The following is a 23,874-nucleotide window of genomic DNA, read 5'->3' as shown; positions in this document are numbered from 1 at the left end:
CCCAAATATAAAAGCTTCTCAAGGAGATGCTAGGCTTTAGGAGCAAGAAAGGAGATATCTCAAAATAAAGGAACGTATCATACATTGAACTCAAGACCCGAGGAGAGGGTTTAAAAGTAACTCTGTGGGAGGAAAAAAATTGCTAAAATTCTGGTCAGAGACAATGTGAGTTGAGTCCTATGAAGCAGCGCAGGATGTTGCATTTTCAGGAAATAACTAACACAAGTCACTTCCCCAAATGTCTAATACATAGGAGCGAGCTCACAGTGCTGCTGTCTGAGATGTCACACCAAGATACAGAGCAGGTAAGTAATAAGTCAGTGTTATTCTATGTCTTTACTGAAATCAGTGATATTTATCACCTGCATCCCCCTCCTCCCCCTCCCCTCTGCCTACTACTTATTAATATAAACGGTTTGGGGGAAGGGGTCGGTTTCTGAACATACAGACACTTTGCAGGGAGTAAAATGGGAAGTCCAGGCTGTTACGGGACGAAGGCGACATCACTCTCATGTCATAGGATTTATTGTAAAGTTTTATATTTTCCATCTGCTACATAATATAGATGACAATATAAACAAGGGGGGAAATAGCATTAATAAATAAATAAATAATTAGTGTCAGAGTAAATCTACATACATATTTTTTCCCATACGGTAAATGCCGTAAACCCAGAACATTAGACAGAATATTAGATGGTACAAATTAACTTGTCCCACAAAAAATAAGTCTCCTACAGATCTGAGAATGGAGAAATAGAAAGGTCTTGGTTCTTCCCTATTCAGCCACATTGGTTTCCTTCTGTTCCTAGACATCTTATTACCAGACGGTATAAACTTCCTACATGAGTCCTGTAATATATCACTATATTCTCCACATTTATCTTCTTATAACCTATGAAAAATTGTCCCCACCACTTGTGATCTGGCCGTGTGACTGAGGTCTGAGAGAGTGTAACAGGCAAGATACCAGGCGGGAACATGAAGGAGCACAACAGTAACCAGGATAAGGTCGGGAAATGACAAAACAGGGGACATGGACCTGAGGTTACAAGGGGTGAGGGGCAATGTCACAAACATTATGGCAATTTTTTAATCCTCCAGGGGGCACAAAAGTTACCGCAATAATCAGTGACCGCTAGGGTTGAGCGATCGCATTCGGAAAAAAACGGATTCTGATCGGCGATCGAGAAAAATTCACGATCGCGATTGGAATCCCGAACACGATCTTTTTAGGTGGGATCGAGATCGGTGATCATTTCCCACAATGCTTTGCTAGCTAGTCTCCCATTCATTCTAATGGAAGACTAGCTAAAATCTCTAGTAGCTACTTACCTGAAGAGATGGCTGCTCCGGTGCCCGGTGTTCTCGTTCTTCTTTGCCTCGCTGTCCCCTGCCTCCCAGGTTAGGAGAGTGTGGGTGGGTTAGGAGAGTGTGGGCGGGTACTTGGAGGGAAAATTTCACGGCTCCCCGCCCTGCTCCCGCCTATACTCTCCTAAGCTACAAGCCCCGCCTTCCTAGCTCTTTAAACACTAACCTGGGAGGCGGGGGCAGCGAGGCAAAGAAGACCGAGAACACCGGGCACCGGACCAGCCATCTCTGCAGGTAAGTGGACACCAGGGCGACTAAGTAGCCAGAGGATTAACCCTTTCGCTGCCAGGCACGTAGCTATACGTGCTCCCAAGGTGGCACTTCAGTAGTACTACGTCCTCCCTACTAATGCCGATATCTCTGGACTGAATCAGCATATCTTGATGCTTTAAAATGCATTTTAAAGAAGAGACTCTCATCTTTAAAATAATACCAGGGACTTGATGATTTTACTTACAGTCTTGGAGCAATTCACTGTTGAAAACACTATTTGACATTGAGATCCAACTGCAGATCTCAATTCCCAACAGCGTTTCAACAGTGAATTGCTCCAAAACTGTACATCCAATCATCGAGTTCTTGATATCATTTTAAAGATGAGATTATCCTCTTTAAAATACAATTAAAAGCATCAAGATATGTTGATGCAGTCCAAAGATATAAAGCTCCAAAGTGTCCCCCCCACTCCTGTGTAAGCAAGCAATTTGCGATCTCTAACAAGAAAGGAAGAGGGACACGGAGCAGTGCAGCAGAGAGAGAGAGACACAGAAATGATCTCTCTCTGCATAACTTGTATGTGACAGCAGGAGGGGGGTGGCAGGGACTCTATTGTCCCTATTAACCCTTCTCGTGCCAATCAGAGCGTATACTATACATTTGTCTCTGATTGTCACATACAGTTATAATGTAATTCCCCCCTGAGCTTTACTAGTGGGGTATTCTTATGTTATACCTCCTGAACATAACCAGGAAGTTTATTGGCGCTGTGACCCAGACGTTTACCATTGTCCAGGTCGCAGCGCCAAAAAAAAAAGTCTCACCAAACACTTACACAACATATACATAAAGTTGCAAATAAAGTTTACATTTCACCCAATCCCTGTCCTGTCTATACCTGAGCTTTCTACAGTAAAATACGTCTCTAGTGATGTCCGTTACACACTAAAATAATAGTAATAACGATTATCACTAGAGATGAACGTATAGGTGCTAAAATTTTTATAGGGGGATGGAAAATAACATTTTTATGTAAAGTTCTATTTAATTTGCATGCACAAAATGGAATGGCGCATTTCTGTGATTTTGGCGATTCTTTAACACCCGCCCCTGTAAATATATACATGTGTGGTATGTATATATAGTGTATGTGTGATATGTACTGTATATATACATGTGTGGTATGTATGAACTCCTCACATATTGCAGTTTTATGGACAGTACATTATGTTTGCAGAAAGGGATTGCTTGAGCCGCACTTTAGTGGCAAATTTGAATTTTTGCGCAATTTTTGCTAGCAATCTCTGTTTGCGGCAAAGTTGAATGAAGGTGGTTGTATATATAAACTATTAAATTGTGTTTTTATATACGGTATGCTGTGTACTCTGAAAAAAGTTAGATTTTGGTATCACAGTCACAGTTTGGTAGGTGCAGTATAGCTTTATAACATATTAGTGAATAACAGCAAAATCCTGCTTGTCTTCTGTATTCGTGTTTTTGGGAGTCCGAGCTGTTGTTGTAGTTGATGTTTGCGGTACATATAGTATATATACACATTGTATACACCATAAGCTATTATTTTAAAAGTATTTTGTATATAAATGTGAGATTGAACATGAGTTTTAGGTGCAAATATGTGTTTTAGTGTATTTTTTCAAAAAATTATTTGTGTTGGTCGCAAAGTTGCATGAAGGTGGATGTGGCTATCGATGACCCATTAAGACATTTGTAATCTTCAGGTTGTCTACTTTCAAAAAATATATAGGGTTTAGGGGTTCACTTACTTTTCATGGTGTGTAATCCCTACATTTTATAGGATGATACTTTTTTAACATTTCCAGCTTCAAAGCAGATTTTTGTTCCTTCCAGTTCTAGCGATTTTCTGAAGACACGTGCATGCGGGTGCAGGCTATAGTGATATGTATGAACTCTGCACATGTTGAACTGTTATTTTTAGGAGGTTTGGTGCATTTAATTTTTTGTTTGGTTTCCACTTTTAACAACTAATATACATTTATTTGCATTTTTTCATAAAACATTCACTTTAAATCAAAATTGCATGAAGGTGCCTGTTCGTATACAGTACCAAGTTGCATTCTGACAATGCTGCAGGTGTCTACTTTAAGAAAATATATAGGTATGGGGGGGTTGGATGCTTTTTTAATGTTGCAATTTATGTTTGATTTGTCCATCTCAAAACTGTGAAAATTGCTCTGGCTACTGGAGGTGCAAAATTTCCAGAGACCCTTGGCAGCGAAAAGGTTAAAAAAAATAAATCCTCTGGCTACTTAGTGATTAAAAAAATCACTACACAGTGTGGATTCTAACAATTAAAGCGATCAATTGTTAGATTCCATGCTGTATAGTGAATAGGATTGCTTTTAAAATCCGATCTCCGATTAGTAAAAAAAATCCCATTGACTTGCATTGGGATCGGAATTGGGATCGAGATCGGGTTCTAATGAAAAATGATCGGAAATCGGATTTCAAAATCAATCCTGAAAAGTTAGGATCGGCTCAACCCTACTGACCGCCAAATAGATTGAGAATATCCATAAGGATTGCAGGAAAGAGTCAAAAGGAGGCAAATAACAAACTAGAGGTAACAAAACAGGGAACTGCTACAAATAGACAGAGGGGAGGAGCCTGAATACATAGAAAGAGCCCCAAATACAAAGTATAATGAATCTGTCTAATTTACCAGGCAGCTATGAACGGATGTAGCATGTCTCAGCTCTCATCACAACTATTATTTTATTTGTGGTTTTCCAAATCTGGTTTATTTATTTTTTATTCTTCAGATCTGCCAGGAGATACGACAAGGTTTGGATGTGTTTAGTCACCGACAAGCAGTAGAGAATGACCGGTGTAAAGCCGATGTTTCTTCTCATCATCTTTCAAGGTAACATGAACTCAATATACAAATGTAACCAGATAGAATGATACATTGTAACTCCGCCCTCATGTCCTGCTGATTGTTTCCAGGCTTCTATCTGGGTTCTGTAGGTCAGCGATGGACGTTCCCTTCTAGAATTTTGGCTCTGATCGGCTCCTGTGTGGAGATTCCTTGTACATATCATCCTGTCAGGAACTCACAGATATCCGGCACTGTATGGCACTCATATAGAAAGCAACATACCTTATATCCAGAGATCCTAAACACCAAGGACTCATCATCAGTATTACCGGATTATAAAGATCGGACCTCACTGCTACCAGGAGAGAACAGCTGTACCCTGCGGATAGACCCCGTGACAAGAGAGGATGGTGATGACTTTTATCCAGGAATCGCAGAAGATAAAGAGACAAATGCATATAGGAAATATCACAGATCTGTCCAGCTCAGTATCACAGGTGAATATCTCACAGATTATTGACAATCATTTACATTTCTTTATATGGAAAACAAACAAACCCAGTGTAGTCGGATCAGGACCCCATATTGTTCCTTATTACTGTTGAGCGAATAGTATTCGAAACTATTTGTCGAATACCTCGCTCCTATAGGAATGCGTGGAAGCGGTCGAACACCAAGGGGTTAAGCGCAGTGAATATTTGACGGCCTCTAACATGCATTCCTATGGGAGCGAGGGATTTGACAAATAGTTTAGAATACTTATCTGTCCCCTACTGTATGTCTTGCAAATTTTTGGATACGTTAGTTAGGGCGGATTCACACCAGCGCCCGATCTCCGTTTTGCAGGATTCCATTTTCTGTCGGCAGAAGACGGAAACGCGGCATTCAGTGTCCGCTAGGGTTGAGCCGATCTTGACTTTTCAGGATAGATTTAAAAATCCAATTTCTGATCATTTTTCATTCGAACCCGATCTCCATCGCAATTCCGATCCCAATGCAAGTCAATGAGATTATTTTACTAATCAGAGATCGGATTTTAAAAGCAATCCTATTCACTATACAGCATGGAATCTAAGAATTGAACGCTTTAATTGTTAGAATCCACGCTGTGTAGTGAATCATTTTTTTTTTTTTTAAATCCTCTGGCTACTTAGTCCCCCCTGGTGTCCACTTACCTGCAGAGATGGCTGCTCCGGTGTTCTTCTTTGCCTCGCTGCCGCTCCATGCTGCTCTTCTCCCTTCACTGCCCCCTCCCTGCCAGGTTAGGAGAGTGTGGGCGGTTTAGGAGAGTGTGGGCGGGTACTGGGAGGAGAGACGTCACATCTCCCCGCCCTGTACCCACCCACACTCTCCTAAGCCACAAGCCCCGCCTTCCTAGATCTTTAAACACTAACCTGGGAGGCGGGGCAGCGAGGTGAGAAGAGCAGCGTGGAGCGGTAGCGAGGTGAAGAAGAACACCGGAGCATTGGAGCAGCCATCTCTAGAGGTAAGTAGCTACTAGAGATGTTAGTTTAGTCTCCCATTAGAATGAATGGAGGCAGCCGGCGCACAGGGGGTTAAGGCTGTGTGCCGGCTGCTTCTATTCATTCCTATGGAACCGCAGCGGACCCTTCACACTGAGTATACACTATATACTCAGTGTGAAGGCTAAGCAAAGCATTGTGGGAAATAGTACCGATCTCGATCCCACCTAAAAAGATCGTGTTTGGAATTCCGATCGCGATCGTGAAATTTTCTCGATCGTCGATCGGAATCCGATCTTTTCCGAACACGATCGCTCAACCCTAGTGTCCGCCGGTAAACACCAGTGAGCGTCTTCTGCTCTCCGCAGCGAAACCATTTTTTCTTTGGATAGAAAAATGAAGCTGATTAGAGATGAGCGAGTAGTGTTCGATTGAGTAGGTGTTCGATAGAATACTACGGTATTCGAAATACTCGTACTCGATCGAACACTACTAGCTGTTCGAAGTTTAAGGTTCGATGCAGAACCAGCGTTGATTGGCAGAATGCTATACATTCTGCCAATCAACGCTGGTTCTTCTCCTACCTTTAGAAGTCTTCTCCGTGCAGCTTCCCCGCGGCGTCTTCCGGCTGGAATTCACTCTGCCTAGGCAGAGTGAATTCCAGCCGGAAAACGCCGCGGGGGCGCTGCGCTGGGAGAAGACTTCAAGGAGAATCCAGCCCGATCGTCACTCGTGGACTTGGTAAGTATAATTTTATGGAATGTTGCCTACCCCTGAAACGAGCATTTCCCCCCATAGTCTATAATGGGGTTCGAAATCCATTTGAACAGTCGAACAGTGAGCGGCTGTTCGAATCGGATTTCAAACCTCGGACATTTTAGTGTTCGCTCATCTCTAAAGCGGATACATTTTCTTATTCTCACTCTAATAAAGACATAAAAATGAACTGTACACTAAAGGGTTAGGACCTTCGGACTCGATAAACATGACTGTTCTTCTTTGTTTCCTCAAAATTTTTATAATGATTTATCCTTAGGATAGACTATTGGTATGAGATTGGTAGGAGATGACACCCGGCAGCCCCACCGATCAGCAGATATCAGCAGCCGCGGTGCAGTTAGAGCTCAGTGCACAGAACTCCTTTTCACCTCTACAGGACAGAGAAGAACAGCCATGTTTGTATATTTCTACATCTACCCACCATCTAAGGGAGTTGTAGACACATGAAAGGCTGAGATGAGAATACTCCTTTAGGCTAAGGCCCCACGTAGAAGACTTTGACAGAATTTCATTGCCTCGAAGTCCCAGTATAAACATAATAACAAGCAGATGTGACCAAATGTTGATGTAACAATTTGTGATACAATTTTTCAGAATATCCAGGTCATGTTGATCTTTCTGTCTCTCTGAATATAAGAGAAGGAGAAGCCGCCACTATGAGATGTTCTGTAGATCACACGTGTCGCTCCAGTCCTCCATCTCTACAATGGAACAAACCTGGTCAAGTTAAAAGGAAGTCAGTGGAGATTTCTGGAGGATCCTGGAGAGAAGAATCAGAACTGACTTATATTCCTTCCTATGTGGATGATGAGAGTCGTGTTCAGTGCACGGCTACATATCCTAATGGACAGAGAACTGAGAGATCAAAAATTCTGTACATCGACTGTATGTATTATATGTGAGGGGGGACGATTATAATGTTATTAAATGGCTAAGATATTAATATGTGCAGGTGACTTACAGTATAGGAGGTGACCGGGTGCTTAGACTCCTTCGTTTGGCACAAACAAGATTGTTTCTATTGGAAAATGTTATCGTGGTCATTCACATAGGAAACGTTCTCTAATATTTTGACATTCTCTGATGTGACACTATCTGAGACTCCTTGAAAAGAGTCAAAAGGAAACTCAGTATTACACCAGCCACAGTGTAATGTAGGAACATAATGCGGAGTGTCCTCAAAAAAAAAAAAAAAATCACGTTTTTGCTAGGGTTGAGCGATCGGGATCAGAAAAGATCATATCCCGATCATCAATCGAGTAAATTTCACGATCGCGATCGGGTTCCGATCCCGTCTAAAAAAAATCAGGAACGGAATTCTGATCCCGGACACTCAACTTACCTGCACAGAAGCGCTGCCTCTGCCACTCCACGCTGCTCTTGCTCCTCTTCTTTCTACTGCGCATGTCTGCAGAGCGCCGAGCGTGCCCCCGTGCGTGCCACAACAAGCCCCGCCTACTTGAAGCATTAGTAACACTAGCCTGGGAGGCAGGGGCACGTCCGGTGCTCTGCAGACATGCAAAGTAGAAAGAAGAAGAGCGAGAGCAGTATGGGGTGGCAGGGGCAGCGCTTCTCTGTGGATAAGCAAACAGCAGGGGGGCCTTAAGTAGCAAGGGGATTTTTTAATCACTACACAGCGTGGAGTCTAAAAATTTAACCCTTCAATTTTTGGATTCCACGCTGTGTAGTGAATAGGATCGTTTTTAAATTCCAATTTTCGATCAATGAAAAATCCCATTGACTTGCATTAGGATCGGAATTGGGATCGGGATCAGATGGAAAATGATCAGAAATCAGATTTTAAAAACGATCCTGAAATCTCAAGATCGGCTCAACCCTAGTTTTTGCTTAAGTTATGACGTTTTTATTTTTCCATCCATGGAGCAGTATGGGGGTTTATTTTTTGTGGGACAAATTGTAATTGGTTAATGCTCCTCAAGATGTCTTGGGAAGCCAGAACTAAATTCAGAATGAGATAGAATCAGCCAAAAGACCTGCATTCGTGCCATTTTCTTATGGGTGTTTGTAAATATAGCTCCTTATATTTTTTGTGAAGGCACAATGACCAATGTATCTTTAAAGAGTTCTGTGTGTAGAATTCATATAAGTCATCGCATCGCTTTCATTTCCTTCCACAGATGCTCCCAAAAATGTGACCGTCATCGTCATTGAGATGGATGAAGTGATAGAAGGCAGTGATGTGACGTTACAATGTAATGATTTCGCCAATCCTGATGTGCATGAGTATGAATGGTACAAAGGGAAAACCAGATTACGGAACAATAGAGGGGAGATGACTGTGCATAAAGTGACCAGGGACATGGAGCCCTATTCCTGTACTGCCATAAATCGTGTGGGGAGAGGAGAGTCAGCCCCGATACAGATACCTGTACTATGTATGTATATAGAATTATATAGTTAATAGAGATGAGCGAGTAGTACTCGATCGAGTAGGTGTTCGATCGAATACTACGGTATTCGAAATACTCGTACTCGATCGAGTACCACTCGCTATTCGAATGGAAAAATTTGATGCAGAACCAGCGTTGATTGGCCGAATGCTATACAGTCGGCCAATCAACGCTGGTTCTTCTCCTACCTTAGAAGTCTTCTCCGTGCAGCTTCCCCGTGGCGTCTTCCGGCTCTGAATTCACTCTGCCAGGCATCGGGCCTGGGCAGAGCTGACTGCGCATGCCCGCGCTACAAGAAAATGGCTGCTTTGACTGTAAGCGGCCATTTTCTTGTAGTGTGGACATGCGCAGTCGTCTCTCCCCGGGCCCGATGCCTGGCAGAGTGAATTCATTGCCAAATGACGACGCGGGGACGCTGCACGGAGAAGACTTCTCAGAGAATCCAGCCAGATCCTCACTCGTGGACTTGGTAAGTTGAGTTTGATCGAATGTTTCCTACCCCTGAAACGAGTATTTTCCCCCGATAGACTATAATAGGGTTCGATATTCGATTTGAGTAGTCGAATATTGAGGGGCTACTCGAAACAAATATCGAATATCGAAGATTTAACTACTCGCTCATCTCTAATAGTTAATAAGTTACTTAGTCAACATGGTAAATATAGAAATATGTCCATACAAGTTAGAATTTTTGTGTGCAGTACGTGGTTTTGTGCAAAAATTTGCATCATTTCTAAGAACAGTATTTGCCATCAGAAATCTAGCTTAAATAATGTATTAGTGATCAGACCCCTCTAAAAATTGCAGCAAATACAGATAAAAAAAGGAAATAAAAATTCCAATCCCCCTCTTCAGTAGAACACATATTAAAGTACATAAAGTGAAAGAGATGCAAACTACGTATCTATATGTACATAAGCGTCCGATATACAAACCGAACTTTGTAGCAGGAAAAAAAGTCGACCATAAAAAGGTAACCAAAAGTGATCAAAGCAATAGAAGTTCCCCAAATTGATATAAATAAAAAGTGGACCCGTAAAAAAAGACATGTAATGAATCTTCAAACACAAGATAAGTTAGAATATGGCGACTCAGGTTTTCAATTTTTTTAAGGGATTCAAATGCAAAAAAATGAAAAAAATAAAATAAAATAAAATTGGCCTTGCCGTAATTATACCAACTAGAGATGAGCGAGTAGTCAAATATTCAATAATCGATATTCGATTTGAGTAGATAATCAATGCTGGACTATTCCCATTATAGTCTATGGGGAAAAAATTCTCGTTTCAGGGGAAATCAAAGTCTCTCCCTGTCTAAATCCAAGCCGCATCTGACACGAATGTGGCTGCCACTATTCTTATAAATCCAAGGTCACCTGATTTAGCCAACCAATGACATTTTCTTATTTTTTTTCGATGCCTACGTTTTCCTCTTTCCTGTCCCACCTGCCCGGCACAGTTATTGGTGCAAAAAAAGCGCCAGGGAAGGTGGGAGGGGAATCAAATTTTTACTGCGTTTACCACGTGGTATTTGATTTCATTAGATTATCTCGAATACTTGATCGAATACTATTCGCTCATCCCTAATACCAACCCATTGAGTACAAGTGACATGAGATTCTGGCTGCACAGTGAGCACTGTAAAAACAAAGCCCGTAACAATGTTGCACAATTACAGTTTTTCTCCAATTTCACCCCATTGTGATTTTGTTTTGCAGTTTCTCAGTATATTGTACGGAATATTAAATGTTACCAATAGGAAATACAATGTTGCCATAAAAATATTAAGCCCCAAATGGCTTTTTGAAAGGAAAAAATTATGACTTTGGGAAGGTCAGGAAAGAGATAACACTGTCTTTCTATTCTGCAGTTCCACCACAACATGTGAATGTCACCATCCTTGACAATGGCCAAATAATGGAAGGGACTGATGTGACTTTAGTCTGCACCTCCATCTCCAGGCCTGAAGCCATAGACTATGAATGGTACAAGGGACGAAACAAAAAGTTACCATACAATGGACGGAATATGACAGTGTATAATGTGACCAGGAACATGGAGTCCTATTCCTGTACGGCCATAAATCGTGTGGGGAGAGGAGAATCAGCCCCGACAGAGATCCCTGTGATGTGTATGTCTATATAATTACATAGTTAATAAGTTACATAGTTAACATGGTAAATATAGAAATATGTCCATAAAAGTTTGAATTTTTGTGTGCAGTACTTGGTTTTGTGCAAAAAAATTGCATCGTTTCTAAGGACATGATTTACCATCATTTATACCAGAAATCTTGCGTTTCACCGACCATAAAAAATTAACTAAAACATGATCAAAACAATAGAAGTTCCCCAAATTGATATAAATAAAAAGTGAATATAAGGGAAGTGCCAGAGAGCAGTTCCCCAGTGCTGTAGATGAACCCTGGAGGAAGGGGCACAAGAGACAGTGAGCCCTTGTCTGAAACCCCAACACTGTCCCTTCCTGCTTGCCGGTCCTATCCTAGGTAATAGGCGACAACTGGACGACAGACCTTTCCCTTTTGTGACACACAAAACGCGGACAAGACAAACAACAAAGGGAGGTCAGCTAGCCAAGGGTCGGTAACAGTCAAGCAATGCAGTGTCAAAATTGATATCCAAAAGAGTAGTCAATAGGGAAAGCCAGAGGTCAAGAGTCAGAATACAAGAAATAACAGCAAGAGAAAAGCCAGCACGCACAAGGCAATAGCAAGCACCAGTGTGAATATGAGCCAAGAATAAATAGAGAGGAAGAACTCGCCCCGGACTTGATAGGAAGGCTGGCCGTCAATCACAGGGCAAGACCAGAATTAACCACTTAATGACCAGAGGCAACCAAGGTGCAGCAGACGGGTGCAATGTAAATTCAATAACAGAAATAGAGCCATGTTCACACAGTACAACAAAAACTCTAAACAAGGAATTAAACTGCACCTGCCTCCTGCGCCACAGCATGCGAGCAGAGGATGGCGCAGTGACCTGAGCAGGCAGAGACGTTACAAAGGATCCGTAAAAAAAAGACACGTTATGAATCTTCAAACACAAGATAAGTTAGAATATGGCGACTCAGGTTTTCAATTTTTTAAAGGATTAAAATGCAAAAAAAAAAAAAAGAAAAATTTGGCCTTGCCATGATTATACCAACCCATTGAGTACAAGTGACATGAGATTCTGGCTGCACAGTGAGCACTGTAAAAACAAAGCCGGTAACAATGTTGCACAATTACAGTTTTTCTCCAATTCCACCCCACTGTGATCTGGTTTTCCAGTTTCTCGGTATATCGTACGGAATATTAAATGTTACCAATATGAAATATAATTTTTCCATCAAAAATGAAGCCCCATGAGGCTTTGTGAAAATAAAAAATGAAGAATGTATTGCCTTTGGAAGGCGGGGAAAGGGATGACACTGTTTTTCTATTCTGCAGTTCCACCACAACATGTGACCGTCACCATCCTTGGTAATGGCCAAATAATGGAAGGGACTGATGTGAATTTAGTCTGTACCTCCATCTCCAGGCCCGAAGCCACAGAGTACGAATGGTACAAGGGACGGAACAAAACTAAGTTACTATACAATGGAGGGAATATGACAGTGTATAATGTGACCAGGGACATGGAGCCCTATTCCTGCACGGCCGTAAATCGTGTGGGGAGAGGAGAGTCAGCCCTGACAGAGATCCCTGTAATAGGTATGTATAAAGCCTGGAGCTCTGGGTAGTAGTCATTGTATACTGTATATTTTGTGCTTATTATTTGTGCAGGGTAAGAGTATATAATCTGTCGGTGCAATGTACTTTAATGCTAAAGAATATGTACATCCTTTCACCGATCCACAGCAGAAATCTCAGTTATAGAACATCCGAGCTGTTAATGGTCAGTGTATAAGTGACTATTATGGGGACGCTGTGACAATCACTACCTATATCAGTGCATGCAAACAATAGAGAGAGAAATTTATTATGTGTTCAGGTTTTCATAACCACATACAGGAAGTAAACAACAGAAATCTCTGATTGGTTGGTCGAGGTATCCGCCTCCTGTGACATCAGCTCCAGGGCACTACCTCCAGGAAGTGATGTATCGTCTTGCCATGTGGTTTCTGTGATGCCATTTCCTGTGGGAGTGGCTTCTTGCCATGTGGCTTCCACATGGTCAGGGCCTACACTTGAGGACACCATAGAGGCCATCTTGTCATGATGTCTGGTTCATTGTCAAAAGTCCATAACACACAGGAATGTCTTTGCAGCCTCAATCTTCACAATCCCATGCATGCATTACAGTATATACATATAGCCTAGTATACAGCATTGGCTTAGCTCTGAACTCCACCCACTGGATGTGTGAGGGCTAGGGGTTAATTCAATTTTATCTGTTCATGCTTTGACAGCCTAACTGGTTTTTCCACCAATGTTTAGAGATGTTCTCTTTGAGTTAGATGTCCATAGTCTCCAACCAAATGGAAACGGCTCAAATCAGCTGGGGAGGACTACTGACTCCACAGACAATAGATTACAGGGACATATGATTTTAGTTTCAACCTGGGACAAAAAAGCATATTATAGCTATATCCAGATATTGCAGGTGTCTAGAGATGAGCGAGTAGGTATTCGAGCGAATAATATGGTATTCGAAATACACGTACTCGTTCAAATACTATCGCTATTTGCAGTAAAGATTCAATTCAGAACCAGCGTTGATTTGCCGAATGTTATACACTGTATACAACACTGGTTCTGCAGAAGGCTCGTCCTTGCTAGTCAGGAGAGCTGGCAGCTTGCTGTTACGAGGGAGATGACTTTTTCTCATAGGAATGCATTGACCAGCGTTGATTGGCCAGTGTACAGCATTCGGCCAATCAACGCTGGTTCTGCCGGAGGCTCATCTGTGAGGAGGCGGAGTCTAAGATCAGATCATAGCAGTCTCCATTGTGGTCCGCCTTGTCACGGACGAGATTCCAGCGGAATCAGCGTTGATTGGCTGAATGCTGTACACTGGCCAATCAACGCTGGTCAATGCATTCCTATGAGAAAAAGTCAGCTCCTTCGAAACAGCAAGCTGCCAGCTCTCCCGACTAGCAAGGACGAGCCTGCTGCAGAACCAGCGTTGATTGGCCAATCAATGCTGGTTCTGCAGGACGAGTAAGGGCCGGTTCAACGCTTGCCTCCCGTCCGGAAGAAGTCCGCAGGAGGACCCCCTAATGGAATATCAGTGCAACTGCAAGCACTGTGCAGTTAAAGTGCACCTACCCCATAGACTATAATGGGGTCTGTGCACTATAACTGCACAGCGCTCCTCCTAAACACTCTCCTCCTGCTACTCGTGGACTTGGACTCCTTTAGTCGAATAGTGGTTTCCTCTGAATCGAGCATTTTTTCCCATAGATTATAATGGGATTCGATATTTGATCAACTAGTTGAATATTAAGGCTCTACTCAAAACCAATATCGAACCTCAAATATTTCACTGTTCGCTCATCTCTACTGGCGTCATCTTGTCACATAATATTATATTCAGTTTAAACACAAATAGTTATACTGCATTTAGTTTTAAGGATAACAATGTTTCTGTGATCATATATTTACAACCTTTACAATATTTTCATCCATTCTATTTCTTGCCTTTCTCTGCAGATGGAGGAACATCTAATAGTAACATTATCCTTCTGGTGACCATTGGAGCCATCTGCCCTCTGCTGGTGGTGGCGCTCGTCTACGTCTACTGGAGGTAGGATGTAATAATAAGGAAGATTTCTAGGATGCTTATACATTGCTTTAAAGGGAACATGTCACCATTTTTAATGTTTATGTTATTATTATTATTATTATTATTATTATTATTATTATTATTACTATTATCTATCACTTTATTCTAATCTGTTTTTAGTTCATCATTTTTTTCTTTGTTCTATTTTCCGTACTTGACCTAACAGCAGTTAGTCATTGCCAGAGGCCATGTGGCGACTCATTGGGGTCTATGGGAGCGTTTGCTAGACATTCTGAGTGCAGGGAGAGGGAATAGATGTGACATCATCTATTGTAATTGATGTAGAGGTGTTATTTTCTATTGTGATCCTACTCATATTGTTTGTGATGTCAATGAGGTGACTGCTGCACAGAAAACCTTACAGAATTGGCAATTGTCTACTATTAGACTTTCTCATGTCCCTGATCAGCAGTAACAACCTGATGTGTTCTTTTTATAGAAGGCGATGCCAGAAGGTGACAAGGAATGAGGTAAAATGGTTTATATAATGTATATTTATATATTAGGGTAAAAAAATATGCAAATCTATTCTCCAGGATGTAATTAGGAGAACAGTGCACTCTGTACGGCGCCCTCTAGAGGGCAGCCCCCTTAACATCATGCATGACTCAGTTAATAAGCCTACTGACATGATGTTGAGTTTATTGCCAAATTAGTATTTCTATTCCAAAAGGAACATATTCCCGCTATGGACAGCGCTGTTTCAGTCTTTTGGACCTCCTCAGCATAGCGCAGGGATACTGATTTGGCAGAGTGAGAGACTATAGACCAGGGTCAGGGGATAATCATACACATTAGGGAGAGTGTGTGCCTACATAGGCATACGGAGACTTACAAGTCATTCCTGCTCCGCTAGGGATTCCGCTATGTAGGCACACACTCTCCCTAATGTGTATGATTATCCCCTGACCCTGGTCAATTGTGTATCACTCTGCAAAATCAATATCCTTGCGCTATGCTGAAGAGGTCCAAAAGACCCAAACAGCACTGTCCATAGCTGGGAATCTGTTCCGTTTGGAATAGAAATACTAATTTGGCAATAAACTCCGCATCATGTTAGTAGGCTTATTAAGTCATGCATGATGTTAAGGGGGCTGCCCTCTAGAGCTGATTACGAGTGGCACCTGTGTGCTCATCATATGACCATGGACCGTAAATCACATGACCAGAGTTTTATCTTCTAGAATTAACAGAATGAATGACAGCAAGCCGAAATCTAAAAAACTGTGATGAATTGATACAGAAAGTATAGTGGGAAATTGTATATCTTTTTATTGTACATTTGTTTGTCAATATTGGTCTGAAAGTGGCCAACCCCTTTAACCTCTCTCCTTTTTCTGGAATCTTTCTCTCCTCCTTCATACATGCTGTCATATCCCCACTACTGAAAAAATCCTCCCTTGACCCGTCCTGTGCTGCTAACTACCGAGCCATCTCTCACCTCCCCTTCATCGCTACACTCCTGGAACATCTGGTATATTCCCACCTAATCCGCCATCTCTGCACATGCTCTTCTGGACACCTTACAATCAGGTTTCCGTGCACTACGCTCTACAGAAACAGCCATCACAAAGGTCTCTAACAATATCTTGATGGCTAAATCTAAAGGGAACCGTTCACTACTGAACCTTCTGGATGTCTCAGCAGCATTTGACACCGTAGACCACAAACTCCTCCTCGCTATGCTCCACTCTATTGGCCACAGGGATAACGCGCTCTCTCTTGGGTTCTTCCTATCTCTCTGACTGCTTATTTAGTATATCATTCACCGGGGCTATTTCTTCTCCTCTGCCCCTTGCGGTTGGGGCTCCTCAGGGCTCGGTCCTAGGCCCCCTCCTCTTCTCTCTGTACACAGCCCCAGTTGGACAAACCATTCGCAAAAAACATTTGCAAATTTGGCTTTCAATACCATGTTTATGCTAATGACACCCAACTATATACCTCATCCCGGGACATCACCCCTGCACCACTAAAGAACACCAGTGACTGTCTCTCTGCGGTCTCTAACATCATGGCTTATCTCTATCTGAAATTGAATCTTTCAAAAACTGAAGTTCTTGCGTTCCCTCATCCACTAACCAAGATGACCCTGATATTTCTTTCTGTCTATGGCCTATTACACTGTATTACACCGAGGTGCCACGTCCGCTGTCTTGGAGTTTCATTTGATTCAGAGCTCACCTTCACCCCACGTATTCAAACACTTGAAGGCTCTTTCCACCTGAACCTCAAAAACATCTCTAGAATTTACCCTTTTCTCACAATGGAAACATCAAAATCCCTCATTGTCGCTCTGATTCTCTCTCGTCTTCACTATTCCTCTTACTAATCTCTCCCTACTACAATCTGTCCTGAACGCGGCCACTAGACTCCTCTTTCTGTCAAACCGGTAAACAGACGCATCTACCTTGTGTCAGTGGATGGATTGGTTGCCCATCACAGATACAATATAAACTTATCACTCTGACCACAAACCCATCCACATCGCTGCTCCCCCCTATATCTCCTCTCTCGTCATTAACTACCGCCCAACCCATCTTGTTTGTTCTGCCAATGACCTTAGACTTGTGTCCTCTGTTACCCGAACATGCCACTCCCATTTCCAAGACTTTTCTCTGGAATGCTTTACCCCGGACAATTTGATTAACCCCTTCCCGACATCCGCCGTAATAGTACGGCACATGCCGGGTGTGTAACTATAGTGACCGCCCGGGAGCCAGGCGGCCACCATAGCCGCCGGGTGTCTACTGCTTTAAGCAGTAGACAACCGGCGCTAATGTCTCCGATCGGTCCCCGGACCGATCAGAAGCATTAACCCCTCCTGCGCCACGGTCAAAGGCGCCGGAGATGCCATTTTCCCGGCGGTGCATGAGCACCGCCATTTTACCAGTGATCGCCAGCACCTGGAGCAAGCTCCAGGGCCGACGTCACGTTGCCATTGCAGCCGGGAGCCGTGTTAAAGGCTCCCGGCCGGTCTGCAATCTCTTTCTTTTGCAGGCTGGTCTATGCAACCTGCAAAAGAAATGATGATTTTTTGCAATGTATTGCAATGCATTAGAATTGTAATGCATTGCATTAGTGATCAGACCCCCTGGGGTTTAACACCCCTAGGGGGTCTAATAAATGCAAAAAAATAAATAAAAAAAAAGTAAAAAAAAAAATATGAAAAAATTTAAAAAGTATTAAAAATTCAAATCACCCCCCTTTCCCTAGAACACATATAAAAGTATGTAAATACTGTGAAACACATACATGTTAGGTATCCCCGTGTCCGAAATCACCCGCTCTACAAATCTATAAAAATATTTTTCCTGTTCCTGGGCTTAGTTCTCCAAGATGGCGGCAGGAACAACCTCCCTGCCAAAAACTATATCCAAGTACCAAGAAGAACTGATGGAAAGCAAAGGGCAAAGATCACACCAAATAATGTTGTACAAGATGTTGACATGTATCAAATGTTGGAAATAGGTTCGAGTGAGTTTTTGGTAATTCTCTGATATTTTGTATTTCTAGACTGTGGAGTCTCCAGATGCCACATATACCGATCTTATAAAAAAGGATATAGCCAATGATTATGAAGAATTAAAGGTAAATGTCATAATATAAGATTATTTTATAGGACTATAAGAAGAATCTGGTTACTGATGTAGGCTGAGATGGACGGTGACATGGGGGGAGTCCGATAAGGATCAATAATACAATCACTGAGGAGGATGAATAATGGAGGAGATGTTGTTCTGAGTCGCTCTCCAGATTATCTACAAGGGGGAGTCCCAAGCAAGCTTCTCACTAGCAGACAGTATGGACAGGGTTAATTTTCCAAAGACAAGTCCTATAATCAAGACTAAGTCATTATATAACCCCACATTACCCAGGACCTCTCAGCTAGGACACCTCGTAGTGGTGTAACTAGCAATGGCGGTGCCCCATGGTGAACTTTTGACATGGGCCCCCCCGACTGACACTGACGCCGAAGACCTCGATCGACCCCCTCCTACGCATTCCTGCGCGCTCTATTATGTCCCTTAGTGGCCCCTGCACACAGTATTATTCCCCATAGTGGCCCCTACTGTTATGGTCAGCAGGATTTATTTAAAAAAAAAACTAAACAACTTAAAAACCCTGCGGAGCCCTCTGGGCTACTGACTGCTAAAAACCTGGTGTGAACAGTGACTGACAGTTCCTGTCACTGCCAGCTAAATTAAGCCACCAGGTTTGCTTTGTTACCAGTCACAGAGTCCTGTGCAGTCAGAGCAGCCGCACAAATAAACAAACTGGCTAGCCTGAACTCCAGGACTAGCCAGAGACCAAGTAAACCCTGTGTGTGGTAGTACCACCTAGGCAACTACTGCCAAGCCCACTCCCAGTCACCCTGTCTGAGAAGTAATGCTAGCTGACCCTACTGAGTTCTACCACACACATACAAGGCAGCATGCTGCCTGACTAACTGTGGCATTGCTACCTAAGGGGTAATTTACTAGCTAGGGCCAATAATGTTTACAGACTGGAACTGTACAGAAGAACAGGCAGCAACGCCCATCTCATGGCCGCAGCTTCTGCACAATCCTAACACCTGCACACAGTATTATCCCCATAGTGGCCCCTGCACTCATTATTATGCCCCATAGTGGCCCGTGCACACAGTATTATGTCCCACTGTGGACACCCATAAACACTTATTATACTCTGGGGTCTTTTCAGACCCCAGAGTATAATAATCGGAGACCCAGGGGGAGAAAAACATTAAAAAACTCTCACCCATCCTCCGGCTCCTACGTTGTTGGCCTCCGAAGTAGTCCATCTTCAATGACGTCAAATGACCTGGAACGCAGGCCAGGGTCATGAGACATCAGACAACTAGGGCGAAGCCTGCCCGGATTGTGGAGAGGTAAGTAACAGTGTTTTTATGTTTCTTACCTCTCCCGGCCTGCCAATCATTATTATATAATGATAGCAGCGGTAGCGGCTGTCACTGGACCCCTAATGTCCCGAGCCCTGTGGCAGCTGTCTCTGCTGCTATGGCGGTAGTTACGTCACTGCTCATAGTCACCAGTCTTAGTGGTCAGCGATGGCTCCCTACCAGATGTTACAGGTCTAGTAGGTCACCTCCTTTCTTCTTCTCAGATAACATTTGTATCTCATGGGCTGAAAATTTCCCATATCCATTACTAATAAGGACGAGGAGGAAAAACAACTGAACATAAAGCAGGAAGAGAATAAATAACATCAGAGAAAATTCCCCAACAAATAGCGAAATCTGAGATGACGGATACAATGTGTTATATAATGTCTTGTCTTCTGTGATGTCATGGTGTATTGATAATCTGTATCACTGACTATACCATCTCTTACTTTACAGCCTATGAACCCCCCTGAGATCACAGGAGGACATGAAAGCGCCACTTACCAAAATATATCAAACCGAACTAAGAAGTCAAACCTCCATTAACAACACAAGAAATAACCGGAGGCGTACAGCAATATTTTGTAGGAGCAGACACATGTTTAACCCCTTAATGACCAGACCTCATTTAAAAAAAAAAAAAAAAAAAAAAAACTGACAGATTCCACTTTATATGACTTCACAATATGAAAGACGTGCGGAGGACATTGGGAATATAGAATTTCCTACTATGTCCCCAGTAGCTCCTATGATTGAGGGTCTCTTCTGGTGTCTTTTTCCTTGTAAGCCCTAAATCCGGGGTGTTCTCTCATATATGTTTAGCACAGCTTATACATTCCCTTCCTGTCACAGACAACTTTGTTCTAATGATTTGGCAATTCACCGTGTAGGTTAAATATTGCTTCAGTTTTATTGTACAGGTTGTTACGGACGCGACAATACCAAATATGTATTGAGTTTATTATTATTATTAGAGATAAGTGAACACTGTTCGATAGAATACAGATTCGATCGAATATCAGGCCGTTCGAGGTATTCGATTCCAATCGAACACCACGAGGCAAATGCACTAAAAATTTGTATCCCCTCCCACTTTCCCTGGCACTTTTTTTGCACCAATAACTGCACAGGGGAGGTGGGACAGGAACTACGACAACGGAGGCAGTGAAAAATAATTGGAAAAAGTAATTGGCTGCCGAAATCAGGTGACCTCCACTTTATACGAATGGTGGATTTAACACTCAGTTAATTTGAGACTGTGAACTATGTGACTGTGAGACAGGGACAGATGTACAGGCAGGGTTAGCTAGGGATTACCTTTATTTAGGTGGGAATGTTACTCACCCAGCTCTTTGGGGCTCTATCTGGTCGGGATCCCTGTCAGCTTGTGATATGCAGGAGCTGAATTTTTCCCATAGGAATGCATTGACCAGTGTTGATTGGCCGAATGCCATACAGAGGTACAGCATTCAGCCAATCAACACTGGTTCTGCCAGAGGAGGCGGAGTCGAAGATCGATCCCCAGCAGTCTCCATTCTGGTTTGATCTTAGACTCCACCTCCTCATAGACGAGCCTCTGGCAGAACTGGCATTGATTGGCCGAATGCTGTACACTGTATGGCTTTCAACCAATCAACGCTGGTCAATGCATTGCTATGGGAAAAAGTCAGCTTGCGCATATCACAAGCTGACAGGGATCTCGACATAATACAGTGACTTGGGATTGCTAGATGCCCCCAGACATGCTTCCCCTGCTGTCCCAGTTGCATTCCAGGGTGTCGGCATCATTTCCTGGAGTGGAAATAGTGGACTTGGTGACTCTCCTGAGTTGAAGAGTAGGATCCCCTGAAACGAGCATTTTTTCCCGATAGACTATAATGGGGTTCAATATTTGTTAGTATTCAAATATTGAGGGGCTATTCGAAACGAATATCGAATATTTTACTGTTTGCTCATCTATAATTATTATTATTATAGAATTCATTTTCTATAGGAAAAGGAAATTTTTGGGGTTAATAACTTCATTACCCCCCGTATCCAATCACTCGCACGTTCATGTCACCTCTACCATAAAAACATCTCCAGAATACGCCCTTTCCTTACCAGAGATCCACTAAAGATTGTCTCTGATTCATTCTCGCCTTGACTACTGTAACTCCTTACTAATCGGTCTTCCCCTCACTAAACTCTCCCCTCTACAATCTATTCTGAATGCAGCGGCCAGGCTCATCTATCAGGCTAGATGCTACAGCGATGCCTCCGGTCTGTGCCGGTCACTACACTGGCTGCCTATTCATTATAGAATAAAATATAAAGTTATCCCCCTCCCCCACAAGGCTCTCCATAAAGCCGCACCTCCATACATTTCTTCCCTCATCTCTGTCTACCGCCCAATCCGTGCTCTCCGTTCACTCAATGACCTAACACTTACATCCTCTATTATCAGAACCTCCCACACTCGTATACAAGACTTCTCCCGAGCTGCACCACTTCTCTGGAATGCTCTACCCCGGACAATCAGATTAACTCCCAATTTCTACAGTTTCAAATGCAAACTAAAGACGCATCTTATCAGACAGGCCTATCACAATTCCTAATATAAACCCTTCCATAGTTAGAATCCTTACAATAGACCCTCCTCTGTTCCCGCTCCCACTTTATCCCACATGATATGATGGCGTATCTGACAGTAACTTTATATGTCCAGGCACAATCTGCACATAGTAGGACATGACTGGTGATGGCTCATACAGTTTTATGTTTGTGTAATAACAGTAACCTCTATTACAAAAATTTTAGGACCATTGTATAAGCAATGCTACCTCCAATGCCACCCCTGCTACCTCTTGTGTCACCCCCTCTACCTCATAGATTGTAAGCTCTTATGAACAGGGTCCTCAGCCCTTTGATGTATCTTCTTGTCTGTACTTGAGCCCTACGTACAATTTGTAAAGTGCTGCAGGATATGTTGGTGCTATATAAATAAAATGTATTATTATTATTCACCTTCTTTTAGAGACTCTACATGGGAATGATGTAACAAGTTTTTCCCAGCTGGATTTGGGGATCCTCTGTTGTTCTTCCTTGCAGATCCTCTCCAGCTCCGTCAGATTGGACAGCCATCTTCAGGTACAGTCCTATGAAAAAGTTTGGGCACCCCTATTAATCTTAATCATTTTTAGTTCTAAATATTTTGGTATTTGCAACAGCCATTTCAGTTTGATATATCTAATAACTGATGGACACAGTAATATTTCAGGATTGAAATGAGGTTTATTGTACTAACAGAAAATGCGCAATATGCATTAAACCAAAATTTGACCGGTGCAAAAGTATGGGCACCTCAACAGAAAAGTGACATTAATATTTAGTACATCCTCCTTTTGCAAAGATAACAGCCTCTAGTCGCTTCCTGTAGCTTTTAATCAGTTCCTGGATCCTGGATAAAGGTATTTTGGACAAACAATTCAAGTTCAGTTAAGTTAGATGGTCGCCGAGCATGGACAGCCCGCTTCAAATCATCCCACAGATGTTCAATGATATTCAGGTCTGGGGACTGGGATGGCCATTCCAGAACATTGTAATTGTTCCTCTGCATGAATGCCTGAGGATTTGGAGTGGTGTTTTGGATCATTGTCTTGCTGAAATATCCATCCCCGGCGTAACTTCAACTTCGTCACTGATTCTTGAACATTATTCTCAAGAATCTGCTGATACTGAGTGGAATCCATGCGACCCTCAACTTTAACAAGATTCCCGATGCCGGCATTGGCCACACAGCCCCAAAGCATGATGGAACCTCCACCAAATTTTACAGTGGGTAGCATGTGTTTTTCTTGGAATGCTGTTTCTTTTTGGACGCCATGCATAACGCCTTTTTTTTATAACCAAACAACTCAATTTTTGTTTCCAAAATGAAGCTGCCTTGTCCAAATGTGCTTTTTCATACCTCAGGCACCTCTATTTGTGGCGTACGTGCAGAAACGGCTTCTTTCTCATCACTCTCCCATACAGCTTCTATTTGTGCAAAGTGCGCTGTATAGTTGACCGATGCACAGTGACACCATCTGCAGCAAGATGATGCTGCAG

The 23,874-nt window shown here is 42.6% G+C and overlaps 1 protein-coding gene across 1 annotated transcript; it reads left to right on the top strand.

The window, feature by feature from the left end:
* Nucleotides 1-4,445: 4,445 nt before the first annotated feature.
* On the top strand, nt 4,446-20,331 carry LOC142210158 (B-cell receptor CD22-like). Its single transcript, XM_075279184.1, has 9 exons — nt 4,446-4,488; nt 4,572-4,940; nt 7,290-7,571; nt 8,825-9,022; nt 10,967-11,227; nt 14,750-14,843; nt 15,322-15,352; nt 18,396-18,470; nt 20,242-20,331. The coding sequence occupies exons 1-9, from the start codon at nt 4,446-4,448 to the stop codon at nt 20,329-20,331; spliced, it is 1,443 nt and encodes a 480-aa protein (XP_075135285.1).
* The last annotated feature ends 3,543 nt before the right edge of the window (nt 20,332-23,874 follow it).

This window comes from Leptodactylus fuscus, chromosome 6 (assembly GCF_031893055.1).
Source record: "Leptodactylus fuscus isolate aLepFus1 chromosome 6, aLepFus1.hap2, whole genome shotgun sequence".
In the NCBI taxonomy this organism is placed as follows: domain Eukaryota; kingdom Metazoa; phylum Chordata; class Amphibia; order Anura; family Leptodactylidae; genus Leptodactylus; species Leptodactylus fuscus.
Note: the sequence above shows the minus strand (reverse complement) of the source record. Positions and strands in the feature narration are given on the sequence as shown.

Bases quoted from the DNA above. Each gene is read 5' to 3' on its own strand.
- LOC142210158 (XM_075279184.1), top strand. From the start codon at position 4,446: ATGACCGGTGTAAAGCCGATGTTTCTTCTCATCATCTTTCAAG. The intron at 9,023-10,966 runs GTACTGCCATAA...TCTATTCTGCAG, and splicing joins GGACATGGAGCCCTATTCCT to TTCCACCACAACATGTGAAT. The intron at 18,471-20,241 runs GTAAATGTCATA...CTTACTTTACAG, and splicing joins ATGATTATGAAGAATTAAAG to CCTATGAACCCCCCTGAGAT.